At 48.6% G+C, this 20,751-nt stretch overlaps 1 protein-coding gene and 1 long non-coding RNA gene across 2 annotated transcripts; one reads left to right on the forward strand and one right to left on the reverse strand.

Moving 5' to 3' along the window:
- Positions 1-613: 613 nt before the first annotated feature.
- On the forward strand, positions 614-14,674 carry LOC130709015 (uncharacterized). The gene is made up of 3 exons (XR_009009428.1): positions 614-1,924; positions 4,114-10,702; positions 14,428-14,674. It is a non-coding gene; the product is annotated as an uncharacterized LOC130709015 (long non-coding RNA).
- On the reverse strand, positions 2,672-20,500 carry RPN1 (ribophorin I). The gene is made up of 10 exons (XM_057554283.1): positions 20,161-20,500; positions 17,220-17,284; positions 15,469-15,775; positions 11,514-11,723; positions 10,317-10,509; positions 9,144-9,243; positions 8,215-8,353; positions 7,855-7,974; positions 4,373-4,618; positions 2,672-3,240 (listed from the first exon to the last, which is right to left on the reverse strand). Exons 1-10 carry the CDS (start codon positions 20,422-20,424, stop codon positions 3,058-3,060), a joined length of 1,827 nt encoding a protein of 608 aa, XP_057410266.1. The 5' UTR covers positions 20,425-20,500; the 3' UTR covers positions 2,672-3,057.
- Positions 20,501-20,751: the final 251 nt, after the last annotated feature.

The following is a 20,751-nucleotide window of genomic DNA, read 5'->3' on the forward strand; positions in this document are numbered from 1 at the left end:
GTCGGGTGATGGGCTGGACGGCAGGCTGGCCTGGGTGCCTAGACCACACGTGGCCCAGGAGCGCCCACTCCCCACTGTGGGCCCAGGGAGGAGGCTGGTCCGCGACCAGTGAACGTGTCCGTGTCTGGGGCACCTCGCCGCGCACCACGGGCCAGGCCAGTCCACCCTCGCCCCAGGCTTAGGAGGGGGAACCAGGCCCCGCTGGCCACTGGGGAATCCAGGACCAGGTAGGAACAGGGGGGCCCGCGCCCCAGAGCTGGGGATGCGCGGAGCTCGGGCAGCGGGCGCGCAGGCCTAGCCCGGGCCCCGCTGGGGTGATGGACGAGGCCCTGGCTCGGCCCAGCGCAAGTCTGGTCCAGGCCGGGAGTCGGCTCCCGGCCCCCGCCCCTAGGTGGCACCACCGCTAGAGCCCTCGGCTTCACCGTGGGTGCGGCCCTGCGCATGCGCGGCTCCCCTAGCCGCGTCTCCCCCGGCGGGCCCTCTGCGCCTGCGCACCCGGCGCAGCCCGTGTAGTGTCGGCGGGTTTCCGGGAGTCGCGCGGGCGCCGCGCAGCTTGCTCCCCGGCCTGCGCGCGGCCCGCCGGCCCAGCAGAGGGCGCCCGCCGGCACGACCCTCGGTTTCTGCCCCCGGTTCTTCCCTTCCCTGCTCCGAAGTGAGGGATTTACCCGAACTAAGCGGGCGGGGAGGCTGGAGAAGAAGCTGCCTAACGGCCGGCCGAGGCGGCCACCGCCTGAGGGGAGCCCGCCCTGCAGCCCGGGGCCCCGGCCGAGCGCAGCCCCGCCTGCGGCCTCGAGAGCGGGACCCGAGGACCCGGCGCGGCCAGAAGCTCTTCGGAGGAGCCAGCATTAAGGCCGAGGGAGCGGCCGCGAGGTACCGTCACCTGTTCCCTCCCGAGGGCTAACCGAGCGCCGCCCGTCGGTCTCCCAGGCTCCCCGAGACCACAGTGCCGGTGGGACCGGGGGTCGTGCAGCCCCGCTCTGGAGCGAGCGTCTTCCGTACCCTCCCCGACCCCCGCCTCAAGCCCTCACACTGGCCTCCACCATTTCCTCTCTTCAGTCTCCCCCTCCCACCCGACACTCCGCGACGGCAGTTAACACATCTGAACGCGCCCATCCTCAACCTGTCAGTTGCACCGGGAAGCCTCTCCCGCGCCCGTCCCCACCGCCCAGCCACGCAGCTCTGCAGTCACCACCTCAACGACCCGCTCCGAAACCCCACAGCCTCCTCTTGGTCGACCCGAGACACGCACTGCCCGAGTCCACGCGGTCCTGCGCTCCCTTGCCGCACCCGCCGCAGCGTCGCGCTCCAGGCGGCCGCGGCACCCTGGGGCCCTAATGCTCAGTCCTGGGCCTCCACCACCCCACACCTTTCCCCGGCAGCGGACCCGCAGCCTCCAGCTCGCCGTTTCCGCAGCCGTCTCCACGCCGAATATCTAGCTCCCACGGACGGTCCCACCGGGCGGCTCAGGCACACACCCCCTCACCGGGTCTGAAACAGAACTCATCACCGTCTTCCTCGAAACTGGCCTCGTGCAGACTGCCCCACATTAGGTGAATGGCACAGCCATCCCGCCACCCTCCCCACCAAGATGTAAGCCACCAACTGGGTGTCACACGCTGACCTGAACGTCTAGCTGATAACACAAGGGTGAGCGTATCAGACGAGGCTCTGCCTTATCAGGGCTGGTCCAGTGATCGCACACACGTTCCGACCGCGCTGGACGATGTGGAGGACGGGTACAAGGTAGCACAAGAGGGCACAACAGGATGGGTCCCAGAGGTCGTGGAAGGCTTCCCGGGGGCCGTACTTAAGCTGTTCCCTGAAGGACGAGCAGGACTTCACTAGGTGAGGATAAGGCGTCCACCCCAGGCGGAGAGGAGAGTGGAGTGGAGGGAGTTGATCACTCGGCAGCCGATTCCCCCACGTAAGTCTCTCCACTCCATCCGTGTCCCTACATCAGCACACTGGCCCACGCCTTCATCTTCTGCCTGGGTTACAACAGGCTCGCAGGCCTTCTCCCACATCTACTTATAGTCTTCAGTTCGTTCTCAGCCAAAACCAAAGCTAAGCATGTCTCTCATACTCGGGTCGGTCTTCCCTTGACTTTAGGGTCAAGCCAAAAGCCTGGGCAGACCTATAAAGCCCTGTCTTGTCTGGGCTCTTCCAGCTCTGCAGCCCTGTGTCATACACTTTATACCCCACTCTCTGGATTCCCTTCAGGTCCTCAAGCCCCAGGGCCTTGGCACATGCCGCTTTCTCAGGGAAACTTTCCCCAACTCCCATCCCCATCCAGTGCTCTCCTGTATTTACCATCAGAGGACCCTGTCCCTCTTCCTTACAGGGTTATGTCAGTTTGTGACCATGAGTCTGTGTTGATCACGTGACTGTTCTCCACAAGAGCCATCTCTGCTCTGCTCATTGTTTCCTTAGTGCCCAGAAGAGCCCATGACACAAGCACTCTGACACCCCACCACTCTGTTCTGGGACCTTACCTAGGCCAGTTTACCTTTGTGGCGTCAAGTGTTCTAATATGTAAAATGTAACCAATACTCGCCATGCAGACTTGCTCTCAGGAGCGAATCCATTATTTAATGGATAAAAAGCACTTGATAAAAGTACTATCCCCAAAGTTAAGAAATAAGTTATGAGAGACTTTCAACAGAACAGAACAGATGTTCACAGTTCCAGCTTTATTTTCATTCGGTCACACATGCTTTAAAAAACATACACACCTGTAAAATACCCAAACATCAGGAATTAGAAGGGCATAAAACAAGGGGCTTACAGGTGGAAAGAATATCCTAGGCTTCAGAACAAATAAAACCAACTCAAAAATTTCTTTGTTCAAAACACAAAAATATTTTGTTTTTAATGACATTTAAGTTTGTTTTTGTTTTTTTTTAAATGAACATTTTAGGGACAAAAACTAAGCTTCTTGTATTGCCTGAGGCAGAGCCTGGCTTCTTTCTTCCTTGAAGGCCTTCTGCAAAATACAGAAGCCAGCATTTGCCGGCCTTGATGTTCACCACTCCCACCCTGCCCTCTGGAAGTGCAGGGCTACAGGGCATCCAGGATGTGGTCGATCTTGGTGACCAGCTCCTGTCGCTTTCCCGAGATGAGCTTCTCATTCTCGATGTACGTGTCTTTCTTGAGCTTGCCAGCCACCAGCCGCTCGGCCTCCACTGCCGACTTCAGTACCAGCTCCTTGACCTGTGCGTCCAGTTTCTGCATTTCGCTCACCTGGCCGAGGCAAGAGCAGGGCAGGGCTCGAGTGTCCTCCGCGGCCCTGCCCCACAGACCCACCACCTCCCGGGGCAGAGGGGCTGCTGTGGAGGGTGAGGCCAGCTTCACCCCCTGAAAGGCCTGTTCCTGCAAGCTCTGGCCCCTGTGAGGCAGGCCCTTCACCACCCCCGGCCCCAGATGTGGAGAGACTGTAAGGACTGAGTGTGGAAATATCGACACCCCCCAGCACAGTGCCGGACGCATGCAGGCACTTGGTGAACGTTTGTTCTCTTCCCTCCCACGGCCAAACTTGGCCAGGGACTTGATCAGGCAGAGGGCCAACGGCAGCGGGTGGGCGACTCCTGTTATCACCAACTGGGTGTCAGGCTGAGGCCTTTTATAGCCACATTCATTCAACACTCAACAAATACTTGTGAGCCATGAAGCCAGGCACGACTCTATGCTCTGGAAAACAGCAGTAACGACACGGGAAGCTGACGCACAATAAATACTTAAGCACGCGAATACGAGGTTTCACAAAGGGGCGGGTGTGCGGAAGAAAACAGCACCGGGTGCGGAGAGGGAGCAGGAGCGGGTGGGGGCGCGTGGAGAGGGTGGTCGGGGGCTCAGAAGGGCACCCCGAGGGCTTTCAGCCTCATTTACAGGCGCCAAGAACTCATGCAGCACGTCCTAGGCAGGATTCCCAGCACTTCACATGCACTAACTCATTTCACATGACCGCTGTGAGCTCAGTAAGGATTAACAGCTCCCCCATTTTAGAGATGAGGAAACTGAGGCACACAAGTTAGGCAACCTGCTCAGGTTCAGAAAGTCTGAATCACAGCCTGGATTCAAACCCACAATTCTAAGTCTGGGTGCTTCTCCCTGCAGCCCGAGCAACCTGGAGCCTCGTCCAGTCTGGCCTCCAGGAGAGGAAGCAGCTGCTCTCAACACCAGTGCTGTGGAGGCCAGCAGCGCTTCCTCCAAATCCAGCTCACAACCGAGAGCCCAGACCTCGTTCCACCCCAAGGGTTGGCACCACGCGACGCGGCCACCACTGGGCGCGCTCACCCCACAGGCCAGCGGCGAGCAAGGCCACGTTGGGCGAGGCAGGAACGAGCCGGGTGACTCGGCGACGGCAGGCACTTACTCTATCGCACAAGTCGGAGCCCTCCGTCTTCAGCCTGGACTGCAGCAGCGCCACCTCGCTGGCCAAGGCCTTGTGCTCCGTTTCCAGGCTCTTCCTGCCACTGTTGAGGGTGGACACGTCCCGGGACTGTTTGTACCTATTGACTGTCTCGTCAAAGTGACGGTAGAGACCTAGTCTCTTGTTGACCAGGGTCAAGACCTGCTCTGTGATGCAGGCCACCTTCATCCTGGCTTCTGCAGCCGGATCCTGGGGGAGAGACACCGTGTGTGATGACATCCAGCCCTGAGCCCACTCCGACCTTCTCCTCCCAAGGAGCACCCACCACTAGCACACAAACGAGAAAAGCCGCCATCTTGGAAAGTCAGAGAATCACACTTTCACCAACACTGACCCTGGAACGGTTCAGCCATGGGCAGGATAGGACGGGAAGATGAAGCAGACGTTCACGTCCAAGTCCAGCAGGACAGACAGACTCGTATAAAAGGGATACTAATGCCAGGGTGCACCGTGAGGGGTATGAGGTACTGAGGGAGGAGAAATCCCATCTTGGCCTGGGGAGGGCTTCCAGGACGTGTTTCCAGGGCCTAAAGAATGAAGCCCAAGCTCCTTAGCCAGCCACGGCCCTTTAGACGCGGCCCTATGTCCTCCCCAGAATCCCTCACCAGTGGGCCGCTGCAGAAGCCCTAACCGGGCATGCTCAAAGGCTGACTCTGGCCTGCAGAAGGTCGGTTTGGCCCACAATTAGTTTTTTTTTTCCTCAATAAATTATCAAAGATTTAAAATAGAGATGTATACACAGGAAATCGGTTGAATAAACTACGACCTATCCATACAAGAGAGTCCTCTGCAGCTATAAAAAAATAAATAACAAGGAAGAAAGCTCTCTATGAACTGATATGAGTGATTTTCAGGATACATAAGTGAAAAAAACAAAGTGAAAAATAGATATGCTGTTGCTACCTTTTGTGTACAAAAGAAGAAAATAAGAAATATCTGCCTATTTTTGCAAAATAAACAAATCAGAAAGGCCACCTAGGGGACTGATGAAATTGTTCCCTACAAGGCAGGGTGGGACAGGGTGGAGGAAACCGCACCATTTTCAAGTTCTCAATTTAGAACTTTGTTAATGTCTTACAGTATCACAACCAACATTAAATATCACCAATGATGGAGGAAGAAACCAGAATAAAATTCAAGCATAAATGAACCCAACTACCTTTCAAATGAGTAACATGGGAAAGAAGAACAGAGCAACTACCTTGGGATCACAGTACTTTGACACTATAGTCTCAATCTAAAGACAAAAAGAGGGCTTCCCTAGTGGCACAGTGGTTGAGAATCTGCCTGCCAATGCAGGGGACATGGGTTTGATCCCCGATACTGGAAGATCCCACATGCCATGGAGCAACTAAGCCCGTGCACAACTACTGAGCCCATATTCTAGAGCCCGCGAGCCACAACTACTGAGCCTACGTGCCACAACTACTGAAGCCCGGGAGCCTAGAGCCCGTGCTCCACAACAAGAGAAGCCACCAAAATGAGAAGCCCGCGCACCGCAACGAAGAGTAGCCCCTGCTCGCCGCAACTAGAGAAAGCCCAGGCGCAGCAACAAAGACCCAATGCAGCCAAAAATAAATAAATAAAATAAATAAATTTATTAAAAAAAATAAAGACAAAAAGAACTGCCAAGAAACCTGGCGCTCTACTGGTGGGTTTGGGGTTTGTAGTGGTATGAGTGCAGCAACTGTGGAACTGTTTTGTTTTGTTTATAGACTTCAGCAAATAAACACACTGATGTTGGGATCCAGGCAAAGAACCCTGCGGTGTTAGACTGGAATAACTCATATTTCAAATACTACATGTATTTATCTCCCGGCTCTGTCTGCTGAAAGGGCTGAGGAGCAGAGATGCTCCAAAAGCAGTGATCACAACCAGCTCCCAGATCATGGTGTCCAGGTACCATTCTGCACTGAAAGGAACCGGAGCTCCTTGGAGAAAATACAAGATATGCCGGAGACGTATTGCTGCACCCTACAATAAGGAAGTGCTCAAAAATATGATGTAGACAGAAAGACAGTCAAACCTGGGACACTTGAGCATCAAAAGGAACAGCACAGTGGACAGTAATCCAATAAAATAACACATGAATCCAAACGAATAATGAACCAACCAACCAACAAGAAAAGCTTTTCCTTACAGTAGAAAACCACCTAGTAAGGTAAAAGGCACCATAGTTTTTCAGCCACCACAACTATCAGATTCAGATAAGAATTAGTAATAAATACTGTAACTAATGGGTGAATATATATGATATTTATATAGCCTCAAACAGATTATATATTAATTGCAAAAAGAAAAATAGTAACTTTACAGTGAATAAACCAAGAAAGGCACCAACTCAGCCAAGGAGAGTCAATATCACCAACCCCGGACCAAATGACATCAGGTACCTCCCGACTTGATGCACTGCAGACGCAGCACCACTTTATAATGTTCCTGCCAAAAATGCATCATCTGAATTTTCAAGGAGAAACATAAGAAACCTAAACTACATACAAAGGCTGAGGAATGTCCCAGAGTAAAGCTGACTAAGGAAATATGACAACTAAATGCAACGCATCATCCTCAACTGAATTCTGAAGTATGAAAAATAACGGCTACAGAAGTTACCCTTGGGGCGATCAGCAAAATTTGAGCCTGGACCGGGTGCTGGTTGTTACTAGAGCAACGTCACGTTCTCGACTTCGATCGTCGTGCTCTGGCTGTGAGAGACGGGGCCCTCGGGGTCAGCCTGTGCACACGCCTAAGTATTCAAGGGAGGTGGGCAACTTACTCTCAAACGGCTCAGGAAGAGTACACACGACAGAGAGGCCAAATGTCAACCACTCCATCCAGGTGAAGAGTGCACAAGAGTTCATTTTACTATTCTTGCAAGATGTCTAAATGCAGAATCATTTTAAAACTCGGCATTTTTTAAGTTAATAAAACAAAAGCAATTTTTATAGCGTAGAAAATGGGGATATGTCACAATAAAACCTAGACTCAGCCCTTCTGCGTGACAAGGCTGGCAGCTGCCCCGGTGGCACCCCTACCCCGGGGCAGCCTCGCTGGTCTACGGAACCAGCCAGACCAACGTCCTTGCTCGTTCATACCAACTGCCACCCACAGGCCCCAGCGAAAGCCTGCCATGCTGTCCCGCAAGCTGCTCCCTCCAGCCAAAAGCCCCGCCCCACCTCTTCTGCCGGTCACTTCCCCAGGAGCCTTTCTGGGCACACGCTCTGCCCACCGCCTCTCCCCACGGAACTGGCCGCCAGCAGCAACCTGTCTCCTTCAACAGCGCACGTCCATGACCACAGCAACAAAAGAAGGGGTCTCTAGGGTAACGGTCAGCTGAGGCCACAGGCAGGGCAGAGGCGTATGTCGCGCGGCCGGGCGCTGGGAAAGCGAGTCAAGCGCACTCTGCAGGCGGCGGAGTTGGGTACCTTTGTGATGGAGAAGTCCAGCCTGACGTAGACGATGACGGTGAAGAACAGGATGTAGAAGGCAGCCACCACCAGCAGGGGCTCCTGCAGCATGAGCACCTTGTTGAAGGTGTAGTGCACCTGGGGGGAGCCAGGAACACACGCTGACACACAGGTCCGCCCGGACTCGGAAACCTGGGGGCGAAGGGGCCTCACCAGGCCTACAACTGTCCGGGCTGCCCCCGCCATCTGCCCCACCCCTGCCCCCAGAGGTGGCTGTGCCGAAACCACGTCAGGCAAGGAGGAGAGGATGGCAGGTCCCCGACCCTGCAGCCGCTCTGCAGGGAGGAGGCCTGGGAGGCAGGGCTGTGGAGCACATACCACCATGTCCTGAATGTGCTGTTCCACCAGGTTTTCCTTGTGGGCCACGATCACGGGGCGGCCAAACGTGTCCAGGTAGGTGTAGTGCAGCTCGTCAGGGGCTCGGCTGATCTCATAGGGACTGTCCACTTGGATGTTCCTAGATGCCGATGGGGGGAAACTGAGCCTCAGACAAACCACACTGACCAACTAGGTTCACAGTGAGGATCCAAGGCCCAAGGGGTCTTCCCAGGTCACCAGTTCTACTCCACTCTGCTCCCCTCCCATCACAGGGAACACCCGACCCCCTGAGACCGCAGACCCACTGTCAGAAAGCCCTGAGTATGAGAATGTTCTGTCGCCCGTGCCAAGGGCAGGTGGCCCTGTGAGTGTCCACTGGTTTCTGCCAACTGAACTCCTAGAGATGCCGTGGCTCTGTCCTTTCCCAAGCCTGGTTCTTCAACTTAGGCCAACATTTGATGAGATCCCTTACCCTTCCAGATTCCTTCCTTTCTGCTTAAACTGGCCAAAGACAGCTCCCTCTGTTTATAACCATGGAACCTGATATACCATCTGAGACCACCCTCCCCCCCCAACCTTCTGAACCTGGTGTGACACGCCCAGGACAAGACAAAGCCGTCTCCACTATCCCTCCCCTTCCTAGGAGCACAGCCCAAGGCCACCCAGCTGCCTCAACTCTGCATTCTCTCCTTTTGCCAGTCACCTCATCGGACTCAGGCCATCACTCTGGCCTGCTGTGAATCCTGCCCCTGTCACAGAAAGGGTTGTGTTGGGATAGCTCATAAGTGAATCTTGTGCCCTCACTGAGTCAAATGTCTCAGTTTAAACTCCGCTGGAAGCCCCTCCTCTGCGCCCTAGAACCCAACGTCCCCCTGAGGTGCCAAGAGGGCACCACCAAGAAGGGAGACAGGAAGGGAGGTCAGACTCACTTGGCCCCTTCTGGCAGGATGATTTTCACAGTCAGAGAGTCTATCACTTGTTCATCAAACACGTGGTCCACAAGCCTCATCTTCAATGCATACTGGTCTCCTGGAGGGTCAAGCAGACACAGCTGTGACTGGTTTTGTGCGTGTCTTTCTCGTAAGTAAAGCACTAGAATCTAGGCCCTGAACGTCACAGAAGGAGACACCAGCCACCACCGACTGTGTACCTTCAATGAAAGAACACGTCAGCTGAGTCCTGCTGAAAGGATCGACCTGAGTCTGATCAGGCTCCAGAGACAGCTGTCAATGGGCTAGAAATGCGAAGACAGAGGCATGTGCTGCCCCTGTGCTCTGACCCGCAATCAGCAAAATCCAGACCATGGGCTACACTACCAACAGGGTCAAGTTCTTCAACAGATAAACCATGAGGAAAACAGATGGAGGAGGAAACTATGGATTACTAGAGGCTGACAAGACAAATCAACTTTTTTGAAAAACGCAAAACTAGAGTATCTAGAGACATACAAGTGGGTGATAGAACGATGAAGAAATTCAAGAGAGTGGCTCCCAAAAGTCAGGACGGTGATCGCTGTTGTGGGGAAAGAGGAGGTACACAAGGGCCTTCTGAGTGGCTGGCAAATTTCAATTTCTTGACCTGAGTGATGGTTACAAGGTGTTCCTCTTATAATTTACTGAGCTTTGCATTTGTTTTGTGTGATTTACTATATTTTATTTTTCACTAAAAAGGTTTTAAAAGGAAAGACTTGGAAATATGACAAAATGTTTATAATCAGTAGTTCTGGGTGCTTGTGTAAAAGTGTTTATTATTCTCTGAATTTTTTATTTTTTAAATATTTCAAATTTAAAGAATTTAAGCAGTTCCTTCTTATGCTAGAACTGGGGGTAAGAAGAAGCTTTTTACTGTCCTATGTGAATTGATTACCGTATGCAGGTATCACTTTTACAACAGTAATTTATACCAACCCATGAAAAGTTGTTGCTGATATCCCAGCCTTCCTAAGAATGACAAGAGATTACCCTCTCCCCATCTAAAAGGACTGGCAATTATCACACACACACACACACACACACACACGACACAGCACAAAACAAACCCACAGGAAATTAAAGAAAAAGACAGTCTTTCTCTTTTCAGCTCTCTAACAATTGAAAACTGACCCAAATTATAGAGGTACTCATAGCTTGGGAGGTTGTAGCCGACGATGTAATGGGTCTTCCACCCGCCAAAAAGAGGAAAGCGAGGCCGGATTTCCATCTCTACGGAGTCATCCAAAATAAGAAGGTGGCTGGTGGAAACATTGCCAATCTCATCCCGATAATAAACATCCTGTGCAGCAGCAGGAAGGATGGTCTGCAAGACAGTGAGTATACCATCTGAAGACTCAGAGGAAGTGATCCTAAGTCCAGAAAAGACTTCCTGCACCAAGCTCTTCATCACACTACTACTTAATAGTCTCCAAACTGTGAACAACCTGAGGAAAGTCTAACTTCCCCCCAAAGGCTTCAAAATATCTAGATACCTCATCTGCTTCTCAGTCAAGTTGGTAAATAGCCAAATTTTTCTAAACAGTAAATAACAGACTCAAAAATACCTTTGCAAATGCTAAAGACTTAATACAAAGGTACAAATAATTTGTAAGTTATTTTGCAGGAAAGCAAACTAAAGATGGAGGAAATCACATGAAGTCACTAGGTGGTTTATGGTTTACTTATGAAAGGGGTTTCTCCACCTAATATTTTTAACTTATTTTTTTTAAATCTTTACTTATTTTTAATTATTTATTTCCAAATCTGTAAGCATATTTTGATAATCGAGGGGAAAATGTAATGCCTTTGTTCGCACAGTGAGCACTTATGTAATACTTAAGTACATGAAAATGCTTCTAGGATTTCACTGATAAGACAGAAGAAGATACAAAACTGTATATGCAATATGATCAAATGTTTTTTAAAAACAGTATTATAAAAGAAAAAGGAAATACATAAAAGAGTGTCAGCAAAACTAGTGCCTGGGTTTGTTTTTCCTTTTTCCATTATTCAAATTTTCTTTAAAAAACATGACTTACTTATATAAATGGGGGCTTTTTTTTTTTTTGGCCTTGATGCTAGTTCCCCAACCAGGGATTGAACCTGGGCCACAGCAGTGAAAATGCCAAGTCCTAACCACTGGACCGACAGGGAATTCCTGGGGGCAATTTTTTTTTTAACATTCTGTTGGTTCTAACACCGTCACTCAACTACCTGAACACCAGTCAATCTCAACGACTGTCCATAATTAGCTACTTTCAAAAAGCAAAAGAAAGGACAGATGTGATAGTCATGGTTTCCCTGATGTCCAAGTCCAACAGTCCATACCTTAAAAGAACGGATGGAGGAGACTCCACTATCTGGCTGTCTCTGGTAATCATAGCGCGAAAAAGGCCCCTTCAGCACAGCCCCCGTGTGCTTCAAGTCCACGTTTTCCTCCACAGCAATGTTACCCCAGTGGGAGACCTCGATGACTCGGGTCATGCTGGTGATGGTCAGGAAAGGGCTGTTGTTCTCCGAATGTACTTTAAAAGTGTCCTGGAGAGGAAGGAAACAAGCAGCTCAAAGTTTGGTGACAGAGGAATCAACACTAGCTTAAAGCAAATTGATTGGAAACAACCTATGCATCAGTACCAGGATGGTTAAACTGTGACACGTCTAATGTATGCAACAGAATGGTTAAATTGTGCTGTCTCTAATGTAATGACATGGAAATATTCACGATATATTATTAATTGGAAAGATAGAATACACAAAGCTGTTTTAGGTTCCAACATAAACATCATTTGTTTTACACACAAAATTGCTATACTTATTATTTTATAGCGACTATGTGAGAAAAAGAAAACAGAACCTGAACTGAGACACATGAGAATGTCAACACAGATAGGAAACAGAATTACAGATTATTTCTACTTTCTCCTTGTAGTTTTTATTTTCCAAATTTCTGCAAATGAGCTTTTCAAATTGATTTTTTTAACCAATTTTTACAGTTTTAAAATAAAATAAAATCTTAAGCTGTAAATAAAGAAAAACTGTAACTAGGAAATAAATATAAGATCTAATGAAGACATAACCTCTCACCAGTGAGCTAACAAATAACTCATAACTGAGGGAGACACGTAGCATTACTGGATTTTTCTAGCCTGAAGAAAATTCATCTGGAAAAGTTCACAGAAGAGACTTTTTAAGATAACATTTATGGAGTTAACATGTATGTATGCATCAGGCACTCTTTATGAGCTCTGAATAAGCACATAATTTCATTTAATCCTCAAAACATCACAATGAAGTAATTACTACTTATCCCCAATTTTACAAATAAAAAACCCAGAGGCCCAGCAGTTAGTATTAAGAAATCTTTCTGGTCACAGATACAAAGAACAGATTGGTGGTTGCCAGAGGCATGGGTGGGAGAAATGGGTGAACTGTTTTGTTTCTTTATAATTTAAATAAACTGAATAACAGATTTTTTAAAAAGTAAAATTACAGAAAGGCCAGAAAAACATCAAATTAAAAAGCTTTTGTACAGCTAAGGAAACTACCAACAAAATGAAAAGGTTGCCTACTGAATGGAAGAAGATATTTGCAAATGATACAGCCAACAGGGGATTAACATCCAAACTGTACAAAGAACTCCTACAACCTGACATCAAAAAACAAAGGACCCAATTTACAAATGGGCAGAGGATCTGAATAGACATTTTTCCAAGGAAGATATTCAGAGAGCCAACAGGCAAATGAGAAGATGCTCAACATCACTAATCATCAGGCAAATGCAAATCAAAACCACAATGAGCTACTATCACTTCACACCTGTCAGAATGGCTATTATCAAAAGATAATAAATAACAAGTGTTAGTGAGGATGTAGAGAAAAAGGAAACCGCGTGCACTGTCGGTGGGAATGTAAACTGGGGCAGCCATAACAGAAAACAGTACGGAGATTCCTTAAAAAATTAAAAATACAACTACCGTATGGCCCAGCAATTCTACTCCTGAGTGTTTATCCAAACAAAATGAAAAACACTCATTAGAAAAGTTATATGCACCTCAAAGTTCATAGCAGTGTCATTTACAACAGCCAAGATACAGAAGCAACCTAAGTGCCCATCAACAGATGAATGGATAAAGAAGATGTGAGATACACACACACACACACACACACACACACACACACAGAGTGGAACACTACTCAGTCATAAAAAGAATGGAATCTTGCCATTTGTGACAACATGGATGGATCTAGAGGGTACTATGCTAAATGAAATAAATCAGAAAAAGACAAATACTGTATAATTTCACTTATATGTGGAATCTAGAAAACAAATGAACAAAACAGAAACAGAGTTATAGATATAGAGAACAAACAGGTGGTTGCCAGAGGGGAGGGGGATCAGGGAAGGAGAGAAATAGGTGAGGCACATTAAGAGGTACAACCTTCCAGTTGCAAAATAAATGAGACAAGTATGAAATGTACAGTGTGGGGAAGTCAATAACTATGTAATATCTTTGTATGGTGACATATCATAACTGCACTTATTGTGGTGATCGCTTTGAAATGTACAGAAATACTGAATCAATATATTGTATAACAGGGGCTTCCCTGGTGGCGCAGTGGTTGAGAATCTGCCTGCCAATGCAGGGGACACGGGTTCGAGCCCTGGTCTGGGAAGATCCCACATGCTGCGGAGCAACTAGGCCCGTGAGCCACAATTACTGAGCCTGCGCGTCTGGAGCCTGTGCTCCGCAACAAGAGAGGCCGCGATAGAGGCCCGCGCACCGCGATGAAGAGTGGCCCCCATTTGCCGCAACTAGAGAAAGCCCTTGCACAGAAACAGAGAACCAACACAGCCATAAATAAATAAATAAATAAATAAATAATAAAAATAAAAAATAATAAAAAAAATATATATTGTATAACAGGAATTAACATAGTGTTGTAGGTCAATTACACTTCAAAAACCAAAAACAAACAAACAAACTCATAGAGAAAGAGATCAGATTTGTGGCCCCCAGAGGCGGGGGCGGGACGGAGGGAGAATTGGAGGAAGGTGGTCAAAAGGTCCAAACTTCCAGTTGTAACATAAATAAGTACTAGGGATGTGACGTACAACGTGATAAATATAATTAGCACTGCTGTACATTACATATGAAAGCTAAGAGAGTAAATCCTAAGAGTTCTTATCACAAGGAAAAAATTTTTTTCTATTTCCTTAACTTTTTTTTTTTTTTAATTTCAGAGCCCCTCGTCCCATATAATTTATACATGAAGCACCAAAACTGGAGCCAAGGTCTGAACAGGTATCTATTTCTTTAATTTTGTATCTGTATGACATGATGAATGTGCACTAAGCTCCTTGTGATAATCATTTAATGATATAAGTCAAATCATTATGCTGTACACCTTGAACTTATTCAGTGCTGTATGTCAATTTAATCTCATTAAAAGTGGAAGAAAAAAAAAAAGTTAAAGGACAAAAGGACCAGAAAAACACCTTTCTTTCCCAAAAGTCCAAGAAGTGGACAAGATAAGGTTATTTCATTTTGTTATTTTATTATAATTGTATTTAATAGCATTCAATGCCAATACCAGCACGGGTATGGGGAAACTGGCAGTTTCATAGTGCTGATGCCATAATAAACTGGCTAAATTTTCGGAAAAAGCATTTGGTGACACAGCAAGAGATTCTTAAATGTTCATATGCTTTGATTTGAAAACTTGTACTTCAGAAAATCTATCCTGAAAGTACAGAGCAAAGAAAAGAGAGAGGACGGCTGAAGCATCGTAGCAATAGCCTGACAACCACTGAATCTCAGCGACAGATGGCTGTCCGTTTACGATACTCTATACTTCTGTATGTTTGAAACGTCCCATAATAACAACATCTTTTTTAAACCTTCATCACTCCCTCTGCCTTTAAGGCCCACGCCCTAGGCTCAGCAACACCACCAGCAGCTAACCCCAGCCACCAGGGCCAGCACAGCTCACGTTTTCCCATCCCCGCGCCTTTGTCCCCCCATCGCCTCTGCCCAGAATGCCTTGTTTCCTGCTCCCCCAACTCCGCCTCCTTTACAAAGTCCTCCTCAAGCCCCAGCCTCTATCTGAACTCCCAGAATGAGGACAGTGAGCCCCATGGAGTCACTTCTCGGCAGGTTAAAACTCTGGGGATGATCTGACATAGTGCTTTGGATTCCCACCCAAGCCCCTCAACGTGCAGTCACCCCCGCAGGAGATATGCTCTGCAGTGGACAGGGGTGGCCTGGACTCCACAAGGGCCCACCTGACTATAGGCAGGGACATCGCGGAAAGGTCCGTAATCCAGGAGGTCCTCGGAGCGCGTCGGGTTCCCCAACTTGGTGTAGCTCTCCACGTTTCGGGAGGCGAGTTTCACACGCATGGTTTGTGTCTTGGTCGGGTAGGGAGAGTAGAAATAATGGTTCCCCTCAAACACCACAAACTGTTTCTCCGACTGGGTGATCTGGGTTGGATATGGCTGAAGCACATGGGTATAAACGGCTTCCACAATGACTGACATCCTGGCCCCGGGATCAAGGGCAACTGGGAGCTTGACGGTGAAGAATCTCCCGCTGGAGCAAGAATGAGGAGAAACAATTAAGAGAGATCAAGAAACTGAAAAGAGAAGAGCAGCTTAAAATCACAGCAAAATTTTGTACCAAGATAAAAGCAGTTACTTCTAAGAGATTACCTTCAACCTATTAATTTAAGCCTTTTTTTTTTTAAATTTATTTTATGTTTGGCTCGGTTGGGTCTTTGTTGCTGCGCGCGGGCTTTCTCTAGTTGCAGTGAGCGGGGGCTACTCTTCGTTGCGGTGCGCGGGCTTCTCATTGCAGTGCGTGGGCTTCTCGTTGTGGTGGCTTCTCTTGTTGCAGAGCACGGGCTCTAGGCGCGTGAGCTTCAGTAGTTGTGGCTCACAGGCTCAGTAGTTGTGGCGCACGGGCTTAGTTGCTCCGCAGCATGTGGTATCTTCCTGGACCAGGGCTTGAACCCGTGTCCCCTGCACTGGCAGGCGGATTCTTAACCACTGCACCACCAGGGAAGTCCCTTCCTGCTTTTTAACGTGTGTTTGAAAACTATCCTTAGTAAAGTGTTTTAAAATAAATAACAAGTGCCAGGCCCCCTGCTAGGTACTGAGGTTAAAGCAGAGAAGAAGGCAAGTTCAAACCCAGGCTTCATGTTCAAAGAGCTCAGTCTACCTCCCGCGAAAAAGCATCACTTTTGGACTTCCCTGGTGGCACAGTGGTTAAGAATCCGCCTGCCAATACAAGAGACACGGGTTCGAGGCCTGGTCTGGGAAGATCCCACATGCCGCGGAGCAACTAAGCCTGTGCACCACAACTACTAAGCCTGCGCTCTAGAGCCCGTGAGCCACAACTACTGAGGCCCGCGCACCCTAGAGCCTGTGCTCCACAACAAGAGAAGCCACCACAATGACAAGCCCGCGTACCACAACGAAGAGCAGCCCCCGCTCGCTGCAACTAGAGAAAGCCCGCACAGCAACAAAGACCCAACGCAGCCAAAAATTTTTTAAAATTAAAAAAAATAATAAAATAAAAAGCATCACTTTCAGTGCCCTGAAGGCTGGCAAGGAGGTGTGGTAAGGCTGTCTACCCCTTGTAAACAGGACGGTAGCCAAGCAGCGATGGGAGGGTGTCTGCTGAGGCAAACAGCCTGCAGGTCCCACCCACCAGTTTCCCATCTATTGACTGGGGATCCCTACCCCCATAGATTAGAGACCTGATCTGGCATGGAAGTAACTACTTTCCTGTTGTGAAACACACTGCCACTCTCAGGGGAGTCCAATTTCAGCACTAGGAGTCAGGAAAGACGTCATAACTGGGTCCAGAATGCAGGGAGCCTGTCGCCTGCTACCGCACACTCTATTAACTGAGACAGCCCCTAACACGCTGGGCCCATTCTAAGCGACTCTCCTAGTTATGATTCCAGCCCTGATATGATAACCTACAACCAGACAAGGCAAGACAGACATAGATATTCTGACTGTTACCTTACCTTTTACCCTTAATTTTGGTTTCTCGTACTTCCAGATTGTTCTCTTCCTCATCCTCTCCCTTCACCTGTAAAAGTACAAAGGAAGTTATTCTTGTCTTTTAGTCTCTAAATTTTGAGTTATCAATTAACTAACTGCCGCAGAAGTCCACATTAAAACATTCAAACCACCAGAACTTTGCAAAGATTGAATTCTGGTTTCAGTGACAATTTTTCAAGTGAAATACAAGAACACTGTCAAAAGACCTACTTTTGCACTGAATAAGCTGTATAATATGCTCTAGAAAATCATAATATTTTCCTGAATGATCAAATACACAGATACAAATTAAAATTACGCTTCCAAATACAGTTTACACTTACAAATAGAAAGGCCAGAAAGGTTTCTTTCTGGACGTTTTCTTCTTCATTTACATTCCAATATGCCTATGCATAGAAAAAGTCTCAGTATTATTTATTATTTATTATTTTTAACTTTTAATTTTTAATTTTGGCTGCGTTGGGTCTTCGTTGCTGCGCAAGGGCTTTCTCTAGTTGTGGCGAGCAGGGGCTGCTCTTCGTTGTGGTGCGCGGGCTTCTCATTGCAGTGGCTTCTCTTGTTGTGGAGCATGGGCTCTAGGTGTCCAGGCTTCAGTAGGTGCAGCATGTGGGCTCAGTAGCTGTGGCTCAAGGGCTGTAGAGCACAGGCTCAGTAGTTGTGGCACACGAGCTTAGTTGCTCCACAACGTGTGGGATATTCCTGGACCAGGGCTCGAACCCATGTCCCCTGCACTGGCAGGCAGATTCTTAACCACTGCACCACCAGGGAAGTCCCTATTTATTGTTGTAGAAGAAAAGTCTCATGCATAACCAAAACTGATTTTACTTGCGCAAAAGAAGTTACCAGTGGCAAAAGCAATGGCCACTGTGTGGTACACTCTTTTATTCTTACCCTTCATTGCAACCGGCTGTGCAACCAGGAAAAGGGTGCCAGCTCCGGCAGGCTGCAGGGTCTTTCTGAGAAAGAGTAGGCATCTTGAATGAGATTGTGGAACAGATTCTAAGGGAAAAACGTACACACACAGCACTGATCTCTTTGCCAACCCAACCTCCACCAAAAGAAAAAAAATTTAAGACCACCTTTTAAGACTGGAGCAGTGATTCCCAATAGGGTATACAAAGCTATAATGAGAAAGCTATTTGTAATATTTCAAAAAGCCTAAAAGTTATCATACAATCATCCCATCAAAGCTGTACAGCCTAATAAAAACAACAAATTTCACTACTTTTGCTAGAATCCTATCACAGTGGGAACATTCTAGTATACTTGTGCTTATCAGGAACTCTCATTGTTCAGTTATATGTTGATTTGTCTTAAGAAATATTTATTATCACTTCTAACTATTTACTAGAGTCAATGTGTAATCTAATAAAAGGTTAGAGAAACAAAATATTTCAAATATAGGATCCAAATGAAAGCAAAAATAGTAAGATGAGTCTTTGGTAGTAAAAAGACAAGGAACCACTGGCTCCTAGTCAATAATCATCACGGCCTCCTCTACCAGTTCCTAAACTTCTACATGTAGTGTTGAAGATAATTCACTGAAACAATTTCTAGCAACCTCACCAAAGCCTCCCAGGCAGTTGTTGGAAAATACACATCTTCTTGGTTAGGTTTATCATACAGTTACGTTTCCCATTGGGACAGGGGTACAAGGGAGCACATACACCTGTTTAACTCATCTCACTCTTGGACTACAAATCAAAAAATGGTTCAGAATAAACCTGGTGATGGGACTACAGGTCTTATACCCCCAACAGAACCCTACCTCACACCATCTAGGCCAGAAGAGGCAATGTCGTACAGTGAAGAACGCACACACACAAAGCATGAAACAAACTAACCTGACTCTTTATTCTAAGACATCATGTAGGAGGTTAAACAACTTAAACTCCCAAACTACAGTCCTCACCAGCAGTAACAGTACACCTCGAAGGACTCTTAGGAGAGTTAAATGAGAATGTACTTAAAATACCTACCACAATACCCGACACAAGGTAAATTCTCAATAAGACACCAGTACCGTAACCCAGCTTGTAAGCGCTCTCCGGCATGATGGCCAGATAGCTTCTGCTGTCATCTTGTTATACTGTGGCAACCTCACTAAATGAGAACTAGCTTTTATAAAAGAATGGGATTTAACATTCAGAACATTCAAATGAAGTTTTAATCCATCCTTCCACAAACCTTTAAGTAAAACTGCGTGTTTCATTATGGACAAAGCATGAGAAGGGAACAGGAGTCATTTCAGAAGCATGATCTCTATAAAGGCAACTCTATAGCTCCAAATTCAGCAGTCAGGTATGCTAAGAAGAAATACGACACTGGAATGACTATTCTCCAAACCAATAACTGGGTAATCACTTAATGGATGTTGTTTAAGGAAAACAGCAATAGAACGCAAACCTCTGTATACGTATATTCCCTCTATTCCCAAAGCCAACACTGTTTCCTTGAGAGGCGTAAAAATGACCAGTGAAATGCCTGGAAGAACAGAAGCAAACTTGGGAGGCATTTATTGCTTTACTGTAAGAATGAGAACCGGTCGGCGGGAGGGAGAGAACTGGACTTTCCCTTTCTGTACTGTATTACTTGCACGAGTTTTTAAACTAACTTTAAGGAAAAGGAAATTTTTTGAAGCGTCGGTTCGCAACCGTAAGAAATGCGTTATATTAACAGCAGTTTCAAACGATTCCAAACTTGGAAGCAGGGGACCTGTTCCATTTGCGATCGCACTGGACGGAGCCCAGCTCCCCGGCGAATCCGCGCTCCGGCCGCACCACCTTGCGGCGCCCCCGCAGGCCCCGGGCCCAGCCGCCCGCGCCGCCGGCCGGGGCTGACGTGTCCGGGGCGGGGACGGGCGCCAGTCCTCCCGGCCGGCCCGTGTCCCCGGGCCCCGCTCACCTGCACGCCGAGGTACGCCAGCCGGGCCTCCAGCTCGGGCTCCAGAGCCAGAAGGAAGGAGGCGACGCGGGGCGAGGAGCTGCCGCCCGTGTACGCCAGGACCACCTCGGCCGTCACCTTGGCCAAGTGGCTGCTCAGGTCCACGGTGCGCTTCACGTCCTCGTTGACCAGCGGCGGCGCCTCCGCGGAGGCGCGGCCCGGCGTCGGGGCCCAGGCCCCGATCAGCAGCAGCAGCTGCACCAGGCGGGCTGCGGGCGCCTCCATGGCCGTGAATGAGCTGGGCCGCAGTTCTCCCGCCCGCGCGCGCACCCCGCGTCCGCCACGGCGCAGCCGCCCATTGGGCCCGCCGGCGCCCCAAGATGGCGGCGCCCAGGGGCGAGGACCCCGTTTCCGTGGCAACGGGCGGCCCGCCAAGCGCCTGCTTGCGCGCCCTGGCCGGTCTCAGGTCCCAGGAAGGCTCCCTGGCCGCCCCACCGCTCTCCCACAGAGGTAACACTGGCAAAGATAAAGGAGGAGGAGCACAGGCTGCGTCTGTCCACAAGAAGTGCTGATGATGAGTGAACGGTATGTTACTTTTTAGCTTAGAAAACA

Source organism: Balaenoptera acutorostrata, chromosome 10, assembly GCF_949987535.1.
Source record: "Balaenoptera acutorostrata chromosome 10, mBalAcu1.1, whole genome shotgun sequence".
Lineage (NCBI taxonomy): Eukaryota > Metazoa > Chordata > Mammalia > Artiodactyla > Balaenopteridae > Balaenoptera > Balaenoptera acutorostrata.

What these genes read in the sequence shown, in the direction of transcription:
- RPN1 (XM_057554283.1), bottom strand. Translation starts at nt 20,424, where the DNA reads ATGGAGGCGCCCGCAGCCCGCCTGGTGCAGCTGCTGCTGCTGATCGGG. An exon ending in ATGTCCCTGCCTATAGTCAG is followed by an intron (nt 11,724 to 15,468) that starts GTGGGCCCTTGT and finishes CTTCCTCTCCAG; the next exon opens with GACACTTTTAAAGTACATTC. An exon ending in AGCACATTCAGGACATGGTG is followed by an intron (nt 7,975 to 8,214) that starts GTATGTGCTCCA and finishes GGCTCCCCCCAG; the next exon opens with GTGCACTACACCTTCAACAA.